Source organism: Pholis gunnellus (assembly GCF_910591455.1).
Source record: "Pholis gunnellus genome assembly, chromosome: 10".
Taxonomy (NCBI): Eukaryota; Metazoa; Chordata; class Actinopteri; order Perciformes; family Pholidae; genus Pholis; species Pholis gunnellus.
The window spans coordinates 12,100,806-12,117,089 of NC_136537.1; the positions used below are offsets into that span (position 1 = coordinate 12,100,806).

Genomic DNA, 16,284 nt, shown 5'->3' on the forward strand with positions numbered 1-16,284 from the left:
ACTCATAATTTACTAAATGAACATCATGTTGGAATGAACAAGACTAGAAACTAGCGATTGAGACCATAAACCAATGTTTACTGAGGTAATAGGTCACTGAACTTCTTTCTCCTACTTGATAGGTATGGTAGAGAGAGACAGGGGAGGAGACAGTGACATTAATAACATGACAAATAAGAATCTAATTATTCGACACACTACACAGACAATTGGCATCTCACCTAGCATCAGAGGCAAAGTAATACTCCACAGGCCTGCCATCCCCCACAGAGTTGATTGCGCTGGGGCAGTCGGGACGATTATGGCTGTTCTTCTCTTGAACTGGAAGATGTCAGAGGTCAAGGGTCAGAGGTCGCACCGTGACTTTGAATGACTAAAACAATCAAGATGTGCTCATCAGCTGAATTCTTCTTCTAAACTTCCAGACAGAGTCAGGTCACTGCTGCTGTGAGATGAGTTTGTCATGTCGAGGAATTCAGATTTGATCTGAAGATCACTAAACATTCAACAGATAACATCAGTTACCACAAGTCAGAATATTTACAACGGATTATGATGGTAATTCTAGTATTGTATATATATATTGTTGTTAAAGAAGATGTATATTGAAAGAGATATCAGTCATTAAATAAAACAATATGAAAAGAAAAGGCCAAAGAGAGTTGAAAGGATTTTTTCAACCACTAAAACAACACACCCTGTATCCAAACCATCTAACTCTGCCTTGAGCTTTGGACTGGTCCTATTTGAACCATTAGTAAAGAACCATATATTCTAAGTGTACAGATAAGGCAGTGTACAAGTAGACGAAAAAGCAATTGCAAAACAAACAAGTTGTTGCTCACAATGAAAAATCCTACCAGCAGATGCTTTTCGTAACTAGCGTATATGAAACATTGAAAGAGAAATTCTGTCTCTATTGCGGGGAACTCTAGGAGTGAGAAGGCAACATTTTAGGGAAATGTCTTTCTAAAAACGTTTTTTAACAGAATTATTGCACAATGGATAACAGAGTTCGAAAAAAACATCTTGTACTTCTTCTACAGTTAGCCAAGAGCCTCACTATGTGGGATTTGTTACAGTACATTTGAGGAAATCAAGAGTTAGGTAATTATTACACTGTTATCCGGGGAGAAAGTAAAGATAGAAGATGCTCACTTGATAGGAAACATGTTTGAAGGCTACCGTTTATGCTTACTCTCTGCATATCTTTCTGATACAGAAATTCCAGTATCTCTTTCGATGACGCCCATGTCGACTGCTTAATAAACATCCCTATGATGTTATAACCTGCTTAAAGCACAGTATCATTATAATCATAAGCACTCATAAATATGCCACACAATTGATAACAATGATCATAAAACATAAAATAACTTACAAGGTCAAGTATCATAATACTTCATAAATGCTGGTCACTCACTGAACTTTTTAGCAAGGGTCATATTATAATTAGAATGGGCGCTTTAAGTAAAGTGAAAAAAACAAACAAAATCTATGCAAGAGCAAAACAAACCTTTTACTTTACTTAAAGCAAACAAGGACCACTTAGATTAACTAACAATATACAACATGGAAATTAAAATACACTATGAAAAAAGTGTATGCAATAAAAAAAATGTAAGTGAGTGAACAGCAACTATAAAGTATTATGTTACTTTACCTTTATAAGGCAATATAACATTCTCTACAATATGTTATGATTGCTGTTACAACATTATGAATATTTATGCTTATAACTGCAATTATACAGTTTATAATGCATTATAGATATGGGCGTCATAGAAAGTGTTGCCATTTCAATGAAAAGACTAAAACCAACAATGAATTTATCCGACTGACAAGTATAACTGTAGGCATGAGCCTGATTTAACTCATTCATCAGTGCCATAAAGCTCTATTGTTTCCACTAAACTATTAAAAACGGATCAATGAGCCACACTGTTGCACTCTGTGACGTGTCCCTTCATTAAGATAAAGACGGGCAGTGTAGTATATTTTGGGTCGATCCCACATACACCGCCCGGTTGGCTGGAAATAGTCCCAAACAAATATTTACTCCTGTTTGAGTTTGCTCCAAACTACAGTGTCCAGCTGTTTTAGGAAAAGGTTAAGTCTTTTTTTCTTTTTTTTAAATGAAAGTATATATTCACAACCCAATTTCAAGATACACAACTTCAGTCAGAATGATTGGGGCTGAGAGTCAGACAGTGTTGAGAGATGGACTAAGGCGTTGATGGTTTGGGTTGATTTTTATCCACCATGAATGTCCGAGACACACCACACCCGAAGAACCTATCTCTATATTTTTCTACTAAAATAATTGATACACAAATTGATTAATCGACTTATGGAAATTGTAGATCAAACAAAGACGTGCAACATGGGGGAAACTGTGGTTTTGCTGCATACTGCAGGTGAACTTTGATGCTATCTAACACCTCTCTGCCTTAGGAGCGAGGGGCTCTCTGAAGCTGCCCTTAATAACCGAGCGAGGTTCCCAACCACACGGGGTTCCTCCTCCAGCGGTGGCCCTCTAGAGCGGGTCCACCCTGGAGTACGTCCAGTCCTCCCACACCTATTGCACACACACACCTAAATCCGTTGATATCCGGCAGTCGGGAAGGCCGGCGTTTTTAGCCTGAAATAAGTGATACGACGGTGGCTAGTGGTATTAAGTTATCCTGGTTTTCGCCTCTTTAAGTGGGCTGGGACGGTCTCACGTGTATATTTTGGGGGGGGTGCGTTCGTTACCTAGGTCAGAGGATATTGAACAAGCCGTCTCCCTGCGCTTCGAGAGCAACAAGAGGGGGTATCGGTCACGCAGCTAGGCTGTACACCTTCTCAATGTGTATAAAAGTGGTAAATTGAATATATCCTGATTAAAACACTCTCTCTGCTGCTGTGAGCGTGCAGAGATTTAGGGTGCAGTGCAGAGATGGGCAGTATTTCTATTACTTGTATTTGAAATACGTATTTCAAATACTTTTGAGTATTTTGTAATTTGTATTTGATAGGGCCGATTAAAAGTCGAACGTAATTTGTAACAAAATACTTCAGAGTGGAGTAATTTTGTATTTAAAATACTCAAAATACTTTCTCCACGAATCAAAAAACAGTTCACTGAGTTCAGTCTTCAGATCTTCAAGTTCAACGGATTGTCTGCCGAGGTAAATATTGTATCTGAGTGTGACAGATGTCAACTAGCTTGATGTATAATTTATGTCTGGGTCTGGCTACATAACCTATTATATAAACATGGTGATGGTTATAATATCAAGCTAGCCATCGATGCTAACATGCTAATGACGCTAGCATGCTGTCTAGGCTAGTGCATAGCCAGTGTTTAGCAAGTTAGCTTATCAGTCGAGTAGCTAGCTATAGGAAGAGGGAGATTGGGAGCTTGTATGTCATATGTGATGAATATGTTCTTGTTGATACAAAGCCAAAGTTTATGGGCTGTTAAGTCCCATTAATACAAATATATATATATACATAATCAAGTTGTCTTTCAATAGCTTTGCTAAGTTACACTGACATTCTGTGACTGTTCTTCCTGTTTGTGGGGTTCACCAGAGCTTTGTGTACATTATATAAACCTGAATGCTCTGCTATACCACATTGTGAGAAAACGGAAAATCCAGAAAAAAGTATTTCCTATATATTAAATACAAAATACATGTATTTTGTTACATTTTCTGGCACCAGTATTTTGTATTTTGTATTTTGTTGTAATCATTTATTTGGGGGTATTTTGTATTTTGTATCAAAATACATTTTGATGTATTTTTGCCCATCTCTGGTGCAGTGTAAGCAGATAATGTCAGACAGAGATAGGAACAGGGCTCACCACTGTTGTACTGGATGGGGATGTTGTCAGTCGTCAGCTCTTGCTCGCTTCGCACACCAATGAGCAACGGACTTCCTCTCCTGCCGGGACAAGTATGAAGCAGGCCGGGAGGAGGAGACGGAGAGAGGAGAGGATTAGGCTTTGTAGACACACAACAATGTCACATACATACACTCTCATGTGGAGCTTTGTAAAGTTTTTTTTCTTCCCTGTACCATCTCAAACTCAATCTTTGTAACGTTAGTTTTTCATCCTTTTGTACATAATCCTGAGGTTGGGTTTGTCCCTGTGCAGAGGCTCAGACATCCACTTTATTCCACGTCGCTTCTAAACGTTCTAATCTTGAACATCAGACAAGTAAACAGCTCCTCAATTCGTCTACATCCCTGTAGGATTTGCTCACAGTTCCTGGACCGAGTCACTGCTTCCTCATTGGCTACTAATTCCATGTGGTCTTCCCCTATTGGCAGTGGAGGCAGAAAAGGTGTAACCACATCTAGATGTAGAAAGGTGAGGGAGGAGGGTTTGAGGAGACGAACTTGAAATAGATGAAACCGTTTCACAATCATCTAGTGACCACAGTGCAAACAGTATATGGAAAGAAAACCACTTCATGGCCAAGAATTATTACAAGTTAGTTATTATGAGAGCAACTCTTGAGAAACCACGTCCAAAGGGCCTCTCTTTATTTCTTGTCTTTCTCTGTCTTGAACTCTCTTTTCTCTCTGTTGGCCCTTCTCTGGGGCTCGGCTACGCTGACGTAAGATCACTGGTTGTTTTAAGGGGCGTGGGGCTTGGAAACGCCTGCAAACAGAAACATGTGGTCGCTATCCAATACAATATTTACCCTGAGGGAGAGACGGGAAGGAGGGACACCAAGGGATGGAAGAAAATTAAGGAGTAAGTAAGAGAAAGACAGAGGGGCAGAAAAAAAGAGAAAGGAAGAACAATAGATTGAGAGAAAGTTAAAGAAAGCGAATCTGAGAAGAAGAGAGTAAAAGTCCTGCCGGGAGGTTGAACATTGGCGACAAAGAGAGGGTAGAGACTAGCATCACTTCATAATTACAAACATCCCCTCATCCCTCCATTCTGGGAAACAACACTGACTATTCAACAACCCAAAAAAATGCATTGAGTAAGCCAAAGCTGTGCAATATACTGATACCAGAATCTTTTCTCCAGAAACTACAAGCACACAATAGACAAATGAGATGCTACAGTTTCCTGCAGCAGATGTTGGCATACACCATAAGTAACAGTCCACTTATCTCTCCTCACTTTGTTGCACATTTGCCCTCCGCCTGTTTCCCCCTCTCACTCCCGTGCTCCAGCAATCTTGCGCTCCCCTGATCCAGCACGGCTCAACTGAACCAGGAAAGGTATAAGTACAAAATAAAATGATGTGCAGTGAAGTGATTAACCGTGAGTCTTTCAAGGTTCTGGCGGGGGCATTTCCCGGCAGCAGTAACAGGAAACTCTCTAGTCTCTTTGTTAATGAGTCACAGAGAGGCCGTCGTAGAGGCAGCAGCCCAGAGGCCCAGGAGGAAGAGGAGGAACCTGAATTCATCCTCTGCCTGAGTCTTAAGATGCACACAGCACTGCCACATGCAGGCGGATGGGATTTTCCACACATTCACACAGAAAACATCTCAATTTTCCATCATCATACGTTATGGCTGTTCTATAACAGTCATAACATGTCACGTGTAATAGATGTGATCCAAGATAAGCCACAATGACTGAATAAAGTCTCCTCGAATCATATTTGGGATTGCTTCATTCATTGTAATAACAGGGATGACTCATCTCCAATGAGTCTGGCTCACTGCTCACATGTCAGAAATGTCGGTGCAGTGTGTGTGTGTGTGTGTGTGTTTATGTGTGGTACTAACCTGGTGGACACAGCCTCTGAAGGGAAATGACGGCTTTTAAACACCAGAGCGTAGGCCCCCTCCTGAGACAGAAAGGAAATACTGAGTTTACATTAGCTTGATGGAAGACTGAAATGCATAAACATGGAAGTAGACTGAGGAGATATAATAGAATAGAAAAATAAAAACATAAAGGCAAAGTTTGTTGTGTATTCCTGGAAAGCATGTAACCTTTAAGAGAAACATTTTCGGGACACAAACAAATGTCTCTTCCGGCCCTGTGGGGTTTGGCAGTTGTGGTGGGAGTGTGGTAAGTACGGGGGGGGGGGTTAAGAGAAATAAGACCTCTATTGTACAACATCAGCTGTGTTTCGAAAGCACTCACTGCAATGCTGCCTGCGGTGGTTAGAGGCAGAACTGGCTTTGAGTATGTTTGTGTGGTGTTGAGAAAAGGGAGACGAGGGGAGGGCGTTGTGGTTGTGACGCTGTTATCTGTTTCCCATTACTACGAATCCAAAATGGCTGCTTGTGCCTCCTCTGTTCTTCCAAGGAGAGAGAACCCATTCCAAAAAAAAAAAAAAAGTGTGACGCATGAAAGTCACACAATGAAGCAGAGAGGCTTGACCCATCTCATCCGACAAAAATCTGTGTCTGCGACTGATGATGTCACTTGTGACGCTGTTCGGGCGGTTACTATAGAGACTGTTTTTGTGATGGTGGACATTGTTTTAATGGGAGGGAAATGCAAGCGCACATTTTAAAATGAGCAAATGAGTGCGTGAGTGTCGGTGAATGATTAATGAGATATTTTATGACATTAAGCTACAGGGTTTTATTCTTCATATCAGGAAGCTGGTTATAAAAATGTCCATCCCTTAGAGAGGTTAGTAGAGCTGAAGTAAAAAAGCCAACACACTGATGTGTCTCACAGGCAGTGGTGGAAGAAGTACTGAGATCCTTTACTTAAATGATAGTAGAAATACCACGGTCTCAGAATACTCCATTACTTGTACAAGTCCTATATTAAAAATGTTATTTAAGTATAAGTACAACTCTAAATATCAAAAGTAAAGCGGCTCCTTTAACAGCGTTATATTATTATAAAATATCACATTGTTTTGTTTTTATCACTGATGAATACATGATAGAGCATGTTAATGTTGAAGTTTGCCAATGTGGAGCCAATTTGAGATATTTTAGAGATTAGATTATAGTAGTATAGTATTACATCACATCATAGAAGCATATCTTATGTAAATGTTTGGGAGTGAAAAGTACAATATATCCCTCTGCAACGTAGTGGATTAGAATTATAAAGTGGCATACCATGATAATACTCAAGTAAAGTTTGTCAAAATACTTAAAATATGTAAAATAACTTACTTAGATTACATTACTGCTCACTGGCAGAAGAAATAACTAATATAGAACAAATATCTTGTAATATTACAACAAAACAAAGATTAGCATGCAAATGCTAGCAGTTAGCAGGGGATAAGCTGTGTTATTGTGGGAGCAGTCAGTGTTGTAAGTTACGTGCTGTGTGTGAGCTACTCACCAGCTGCTTAATAACCCTCTCTACCAGGGTGGAGAAGGTGATGTTGTCATCCTCTCGGTTGTCGTAAACATATTTGGTTAGTTTCGGGATCACCTCTGTGTCCGTCTCTGACTCAAACTCGTATCCTTTGTTGATCTGAGGAAGGCACAGTTTACATGAAAACAAACATAAACAACCTGAGCATAAACTGTCAGTCATCCTGCAAGATCAGACTGCAGCAGGTCTTTCATGAATACCATCTATACGTTTTAATTCTATTCACTTAGTACTTAATTACATAAGGTTGGTGACCCTGAGAGCCACAGACAGATTTTCCTATAATAAAATATATTATGATATAACATAACTTAACATAATGTAATATAAATATCACCAAACAAAGGTAAAAGCCTCTAGTCTTTCATTCTGCATGTCGCTGATTGAAATTCTATTTAAACAAGAAACCATCTCGCGTTTGGGATCACACCTTTTGCAACATCAAAACAAGCCAAGGGCGTAAAGTGGGGGCGTCAATCCCCAATTCCTACCCCCCTGCATCCAGCTCCCTCACTCGGACCCCAATCATCTTTGAACTCTACCTTCCTTTTGATCTCAACTACACACCTGTCAAGTTTCGTGACAGCATCTTGCAGAGTCATGAGGCCAATGCGGTGATAAAATCTGTCCACAGACGGACAGAAATCTAAACACCTGGCAAAGAACTCAAAACCACCACTCTTGTAGTTCCTGTTCAACAGGTATGACTCCCACACAGACTCAAAAAGGGGAGAAAAAAGTACCAGCGTTGCTGTCGTGGCTGATAGCTACAGCAAAGATTTATATTCGTATTGCTGTGGTATTTGTTTTGGTTATTTTTTTCACTACTTGCCTACATAGAAGTTCTGCCTCTTCTTTACATTTATCTGTTCAGCTTCGTTGTCCTTGTCTCTAGCTGTTATTACTATTTCTGTGTGAGTACATTAAGAGATGCAAAAAACTGGAGTCAAATTGCTCACATTTGTACTCAGAGTCACACTTGTGACGTTGTCTCACATCAATGTTGTGTGTCAACAACTAGCTACTTAAAAGGTCCAGCGTGTAGGATTTGGATACCTCTAGTGGAGAGGTTGCAGATTGCAAGTAACTGAAACTTCTCCCGGGTGTCAAGCCTTTAAGAGAACTACAGTGGCTTACGCGAAAAAGCAAAAACATGAATGGCCCTAGCTTTTTAGCTTGTCCGTTCCGGGTTACTGTAGAAACATAGCGGACTCCGTGAAGAGGACCTACTCTGTGTGTAGATACAAACGGTGGACCTGGTAAGATCTCCAATGCTTTATTTTCTAAAGTGATTAAACTACACCCTAAAGTTGCATGGGCCGATTAAGTAATTTCACATAAGTGAAATTCTTTATCTGTTTTATCAATGCTTCTTGTATGTATTGTATGTACTTACCAGTCAGGTTTGACTTTTGCCCAAGTACAATGTGGCAACAAGTCACTCCTTAGTTAATGAGTAATACTGAATATTGTTGCCTCAATAGAGAGCTCTAGTGCCGACAGCTGAAGGGATTTATAAACAAAAGAAAAGTCTTATATAATCAGTTTTCAGTGTATTTATTTTATGAAATTAACTTATTTGAAAAACTATGCTTGCAGTGGCTGCCTAAGCATCAGTGACCTTTACAAACCCAGCTGAACAAACAAATCTAACTATGCAGCCACAAATGTGTCTAACCTGTAAACAGAGCCACATGGTAAACAGTGCCACATTAGTCTTCATGGTTCATTTGAGGGATGTTGTGCTTTTCAAAAAGACGCTGAAGGAGCAGCGATACACAGGGCGGGTCTGAGATGGCCCTGGACGGCATTGAAACTCAGTTGTGTGCACAAAAGAAATTCCTGACGAGAGGTTTACGTACCAGGTACGCCTTCAGCTCTTTGTAGTTGGTGATGATGCCATTGTGGATGACGACAAACTCTGAGAAAAGAAAACGTTAGTGAGAGAATTTAATGATCTGCCGTGATAGGCTGGATGACAATGAAGTCATTCAAAACATGATCTACAAATAGTCACAGCTTTCCTGTTTTTCCTGATTATCGAATGACTCTCCTGTGTTTCACTGAAAGCCTAAAACCGCCATTAAAGTAGATATTTCAACAGTATGTTTTGCATAGATTTACAGTTGGCTAACCATGGGTGTTAAATGAATTCATAATGTACACTGTACTGTGTATGTGAGCACATATTACCGTTTTCCTTGTCGGAGCGATGAGGGTGGCTGTTGACAGGGCTGGGCTCTCCGTGTGTGGCCCAGCGAGTGTGAGCGATGCCAAAGTGTGTGTACAGCTCCTCATCAAGGTCCAGTGAGTCTTTCTCTGAACAAGCAAAAAAAAGAAAAAAACCACACCAATCACTTTACTGACATGAACGTGAACAGACTTGCAGGGACATTCAAAAACAGCATGTTTACAAAGAGCCTGCATGAACCCACTGTAAAGCTCTTCATCCAGAGCCTTGACCTTCCCCTTCGTCTTGATTATGCAGATGCTGTTGTTGTTTTTATCAGTGGCCGTCTTCTTAGGACCATCCACAGCGATGCCTGCAAACAGACAGGAGGGGAATGAAATAGATACGTTTGGAGCAAGAAAGCGCACAGATTCAAAACCTTGTGTAGATTAGTGACGACAGGTTGAATGTAACTTCATCATGAAAGAATGCAGACGGATCGGTTAGGAGTAGTGACAAAAGATTGAATCTGTTGTGGGTGTGTCTGTGAATGTGCGCATTTAGGACATAGTGTTTAACAGCCATTAAAAGACATCTTAGTTGAGTGGCTTCATCTTACTCAAATAGGATTAACAAACACAAAGTGTGTGTGTTTGAAATATTTTAATGAAAAAAATGTCAGTTTATTGGTATTGCCTAATGTCATTGGTCTACTTGTGCTATTAATGCAAATATTCTGATACGTGTGAGTTCGTTGTTGGATAGCCGATGCTGCCTAAACGCGGTTAAGTAAAGGTTGGCCTGTGTTCTTGTCGCATTGAACAAGAACAGGCAATGCAATTCTGCGTACCGAAACGTCAGCTTGTTCGGTTAACCAACTTTAATAATGAAAATTGAGTCAAGGAAGTTGAGAGTCGGAAACAGAGGCAGCTCGCCTTCAAAGTAAAAGTTGCACGTTTTCAAACGCGTCGGCTACAGCGATCAATTTTAGGAGTTTAAATTAAATAAATAAACAAATAGCCTAAATAATGAACGGAACATTTCGTTATTAAGTCAAATTTCTGCCACTTTCCCACGACTGATCTGTATAGAATGATTCATTATATCATATATTTCATGTATTTAAATGAAGGCTTCTTAAACTATTTGGCTAAATGTTTCAGGCTGTAGTGTTGAGACATGTGTTGAGTCTGACTGTAGAAAGAGTTGACATTGAACTTTGACTTTATTGCTGGCTCTGTTGTCATGTCTCTAACACCTGTCAGCTTTCCGACATAAGATCCTTCAAGTTTATTTACTGTTCGCACTTTTGAGTACATTACGCCATCACACAGTAAATATAGAGGTATCGAACTCTGATCACTAGCCTTTCTTTAATTAGCGTTTTTAATATGACAGCCTCCTACAGGGTGCTCATGTGTAAGCTGCTCACAACACGGGTCTGTATTACAATGCATACTCTATAGCAATAACATAAAAACTACTGGCACTTTTCAAACTGTTTTTCAAACCCGTGTCTGCTGCCCTTTGGCATTATGGTAATATGGATTCCAGGCCAACCAATCAGCTCCTTCCCATCTAAAAACTCAATTTCAGACTCATTTGTCATCTATTACTGAGTACTAATCATTATTATTGCCGCTTCCTTTTTAAATGACATGCTATGGATTCAGTGTAGGCTACACAGAGACACTGCCAAAATGAAGTTGTGCAATAACTTTATGAGAGAAATATTAGATCTGCTGGTTCTATGACCTCAGTATTTGTCCCCAAATGCATGTGTCATGATTCATGCTATATAGTCATTTAAAATGAATAGCATGTCATTTAAAAATTATTATCCAGAGGATTATCCTGCAAAAAGAGTTTTATTTATTCATTTATTTTATTCTATGCAGAATAGTTAAAAGTGCGAAAAGTAAGTAAAGTAAATAAACTAAGCTGGCGTTACAGTCATGACAACAGAGCCAGCAATAAAGTCAAAGTTCAATGTAAATCACCTCTTTCTACCGTCAGACTCAACACATGTCTCAACAATATAGCCTGAAACATTCACCCAAATAGTTTAAGAAGGCTTTATTTAAATACATGAATTGATGATATAATGAATCATTAAGTACAGATAATTCAGTGTTCGAGCCCAATGGCGAATTTATTTACAATCAGTCATGGGAAAGTGGCAGACAGTTATATATTATGTTCATTATTTAGGCTATTTGTTTATTTATTTACTTTAGCGCTCCTAAAATCTGCCTTTGTTTCCGACTCTCAATAATTTACATTATTAGCACAAGTAGATCAATGAAATTAGGCAATAAACTGACATTTTTTCATTATACAACATGAACAATGGCAAATTAATTATACTTCATGCAAGCGATTGGTAGGTTTCGGCTGTTATATCAGTTTTCATTCATTTCAGTCCAACAAGGTACAATTTTGCAGACTCAGGTAATATGTGTAATAGTGATGCAACTCCAAATCATCTACATTTCTGGCAGATTGTGTTTCTTAATGATTTGATTGCTGACAAATACTGCCCAGATTTAATTTTTTAAAAGACGTGACACACAGGTGCTGCCAAGAAGTACTGTGAGCTTTTGTGCATAGTGTGTGTGTGTGTGTGTGTGTAGGTGTGTGGCAAAGCTGTGAGGCCGAGTGTCTTACCTGCTGAATCGTACCCTCTGTACTCCAGTCTCAGCAGACCCTTCACCAGCGTCTCAAATATCTCCTTTCTGGTGCGAGTCACTCGGTAATTCAGGTAGGCAAAGATCCCTTTTAGAAAAGGGAGAGAGAAACAGAACTGAAAACCTGAAGGAAGAGTTCACACAAATGCAAAGAGCACAGTTGCGTCTTTGGATACAAGTCTGTAAGGACACATTTACAATGTAGGATGGGCCTATTGGTACAAGTTGGCAATAGATAGAGGACATCAATATCCACCTTTTTAGGATGATTGAGGGGGAGCATGAGGAGGTCAACTAATACAACTAATAGCTTCTGTGCTAATTTTTAAAGTCTGCATAATCTTCACCTTAGTATGTTTGGGAAGGACAAGAACGCACAAAAGGCTGTATGTGAGAGCAGAAATGGCTTCTCATTACATTTAATAACATGCGTCGGTCAAGCTCTTGCATCTTCATTCAATTAAAACTACTTTGTGTGTGTGTGTGTGTGTGTGTGTGTGTGTGTGTGTGTGTGTGTGTGTGTGTGTGTGTGTGTGTGTGTGTGTGTGTGTGTGTGTGTGTGGGTTGGAGCAGCTAGGTCGGCAGGCTGTAAACGTCCCCACTCGAGAGTGTTAGACGTGAGGCTAACTGGTGCTTTCACCTTATTGGTGGCGCTTTGGATGCGCGTCACGACATGGACGCAAGATAATGGATTTCATTTAATTATGTTAAAGTAACTGGTAAGACTTGCCTGTCAACGTGCGTGAGTGGAAACACTGACACGTCGCAGCTGCGCGCAACGCGTCTCAGGAATCCACACGGATCGGAAAACAGAGCGGTCTATCCGGCTGTTTCAGTTCATAATTCATATTTTCATCACGATGATCGGGACAACTTCACGAGAACAAATGTATGATATGATAACTTTTATCATCACGCGCACGGACTCGGGTGTCTGAGCGCTGGGCACTGCGGGAACCCGTCGAGGCAATTTCCATGCGTAAATAAATTGAAATTCCCTCCAACAAGTTTCGAAACGCATTTACTCGATATAAAGCAAACTTACCACACATGACTCAAGTTTTGCCTTCGCTGCTGGACACCTTTTATGAGAGACAACGACTTGTAGTTTTCCTGTTGAAGTGATGCCTCTGCTCTGTTGAATCCACAATGACTGCACACGCTCACTATTCATTTAAATTAGTTTCCTGTAGAGGCAGCGGTCCCGCCCCCTGCCTTCCTCACATCGTCACACCGCTCCACCTGTTTGACAGGCCCCTTTAAACTCTATTAATTGGCGACCTGCCTGTTAACGTCAGCAGTATTCAAGACAATGTTTGTCCTGTTTCATTGAGGAGATGGTTCACCTTTCACATCTGTTTGCTTGACGTGTGTATAACTGTTTTCACCTTGTAGGTCTGTGTGTGAGCCAACATGGCAAGATGTTATGCTGGGGACACTACTCTGTAGTAGGAACTGAGGGACGGTGGTTTCTAGTTTCTTTCTTCAAGGCTTGGCCCAGACTTCTCTCCACCCAACACTTAACGCTGTGAATGAAGAACCACACTATAGGAAACAAGTATCATAACAATAGAGAAGATAATTATCTTGTGTCCTACTATGCATGAAGATGTTATTGTATGCCCAGTTACTTTGGATTTGACCGAACCTTTTGTTGGCAGACTTTTTGGTTCCTCCGGCTTCCTGTTTCTTATCAAATAATTTCCCTTAAGTTTGAATAAAAGTATCTAGTCATGTATTAACTAATTAGATCTGCTGCTCTGTACATTTGCACATAACACATTTTTTTAAGTAAATGTAAGTTACTTTTTAAGTAAAAGTAAATTTGTGTGAAACCTATTGTCCTTTAATGTTCTCCAAGGAACCTTTGGATGCAGAAGGCAGTTACTCGGCATTGGTATAGATGTGGTCATGATGTGATCTCTGTGTTAAAGAACAATTTACAAATGCTTCACTTATTTCTACTCCTAATAATGAGGACCTGATGCCAAATAAAGCTCAGAGCAATAAGGAATGACATCAATTCATCAACTTTGACATATTAACTGCTTTTTATTAGACGCACCTGTTAAATAAGAGAAACTGAGTCCTCTATCGCCTCTTACGCTCTTATCCTGCCTGGTTAATTCACATTGCTTCCTTATGATCTCTGAATGTCTCCTGGACTCTGGAACATTTGTAAATTTAATAGCCTGTGTAGTGAGATGGAAAAGCTTTTTATGTTCATCTTGATGTGAAAGTATTATTCTATCGTCCATCCTCTTAAATGAATATCAGATTGAACAGAAGTCCCAGGTACAAGGTACACAGGTGACAACAGTAGTGATGGTCTGGTGAAATGCCAGGTCACATTTAAATTACACAAACAGAGATGAAAAAAACCACTAATATGACAAATGAATGGATAATCGTTTAGATACACCACTCATAAAATTGCTTCAGCACTTAAGTTGTATTACCAGGTCACTGAACCACAAGTCCAATCGAAACAGCTTTGTAGTCATGAACTTACTGTAACTTATCAAACTTATCACTCAGGTTACTGCTTCTTCTTTCCCCTGTGCAAAGGTCTTGACAGAGCTCAGACGCCAGGCCACATTTAGAGCAGAAATGAATGATAGAACGTTATTGACTTGGACAGGTTTTATGGATTATTTGCATGTGCGTAAGATGCGCATTTTCACAAGACAGATACTGAGGGAAATATAAAGATGATTTGAATGTTTAATGATCTACTTAAACCACTGTAGTAGAACTGTAGTTGACATTTAAAAAAACCCGTGAGAGATGTCAGTGAGAGTCAGACACGGAGACGCTGCTTATCTCGGTCTCTGTCTGTATCTTAGTTGGCTGGGTACCAAAAGGTGTTAAGTGGATGGAAGGAGATAGTCGGTGATAAAGTGTGTGAGACAGTGTGTGTAGGCAGGAAGACCTATAAAAATGAAAGAAAAAGAGTCACAAAACAGGACAGAGAAGTTTGAAATGGGCGCATGTGTGTTTCTCTCGGTCGACATCTCTACTTGAGGAATGTGTTAGCGTCCTGCCAAGTCACACGCCTCACCTCGCTTTGTCCAAACATCAGCCTATATGTGATCATGATGAAGGAGAACAGCGATGGACCGTGGTACACATTGTGTGTATGAAAGAGTACAGTTTCTTATTTGTTTTGGACTGTATTGCCCAATCCTTCACAAAACGCTTAATTCCAACACTACTGTGTTTTTGCATATACTGTGCATGTATTTGCATGCGCACTCTATAAACGATATTACACATGTAATGATCTTTCTTTGAGCAATGACATGTGTTCAGGTGTACTGTGGCTTTGCGTGAGTGAGAACCAGTGACAGAAGCCAAAGACTTGCATTCCTCTCCTGGCTTAAGGGATTACATGAAAGTCCATGTGCTCTATGACAATCCAATATAATGAGATCCACCCAAGAGATCAAAGGTTCCTTAAGTAGTAAGAAGATATAAAATGATGGGCAGAACATTTTAAATTGTCCTCACTTTTAACCTTGATTAAACCTTTAACTTCTGCTGTCTAGTTTGTTATGTGTGTTGTTCTTATGATTTGATTTGATTGCTACAGTGGTAATTGATCTTCTCTAATTGTTGGATTGCAGTCAAACCCATATGCAGCCAGATGAACCTGTTTGGCTTGATGAGAGTGGGTGACGCCCTGAAATTGACAGCAATCGCAGTCTGATGACTTCTGACACCCGCATCACGTTGAAACAGACCAACATTGATTGATTTTTTTTACATATTTCACAGAATGAAAGAATAATAAACTATGGAGACCGTCTTGCGATGGAATCACGCCGGCAGAGATACCAAATCGGGCCAGGGAAAATACAATGGTCCCCACTTTGTACCGCCCTACTTCTGGTGCCCTGGCTCGTAGTACACCCATCTTCAAACTCAACCTTCATTTTGATCTCAAATACACATCTGCTAAGTTTCATTACTGCATCTTATGGGGTTGTGACGCGATCGTGGTGGAATAATTTGTCCACAGATACGCAGACTCACAAGGTGAAAACAAAACCAGGATGTTGCATATTTGAGGCTAAAGGGTTGAGGGTAGGGATATTACAACTGTAAACCAC

The 16,284-nt window shown here is 40.0% G+C and overlaps 1 protein-coding gene across 2 annotated transcripts in view; it reads right to left on the reverse strand.

The window, feature by feature from the left end:
• The window catches only part of gfpt2 (glutamine-fructose-6-phosphate transaminase 2), a 33,653-nt gene that overhangs the window by 6,379 nt on the left and 10,990 nt on the right, over positions 1-16,284 (reverse strand). The window contains exons 1-9 of one of the 2 annotated variants that reach the window (XM_079167573.1): positions 13,218-13,328; positions 12,153-12,260; positions 9,751-9,858; positions 9,509-9,634; positions 9,178-9,236; positions 7,280-7,414; positions 5,743-5,804; positions 3,851-3,930; positions 222-321 (exon numbers count right to left, since the gene is read on the reverse strand). In XM_079167573.1, the coding sequence (XP_079023699.1) occupies positions 222-321; positions 3,851-3,930; positions 5,743-5,804; positions 7,280-7,414; positions 9,178-9,236; positions 9,509-9,634; positions 9,751-9,858; positions 12,153-12,260; positions 13,218-13,224 (785 nt within the window). In that variant the 5' untranslated portion in view covers positions 13,225-13,328. Of the gene's footprint in view, positions 1-221; positions 322-3,850; positions 3,931-5,742; positions 5,805-7,279; positions 7,415-9,177; positions 9,237-9,508; positions 9,635-9,750; positions 9,859-12,152; positions 12,261-13,217; positions 13,329-16,284 lie in introns of those variants that run through there. The other variant, XM_079167574.1, reaches the window with a different exon arrangement.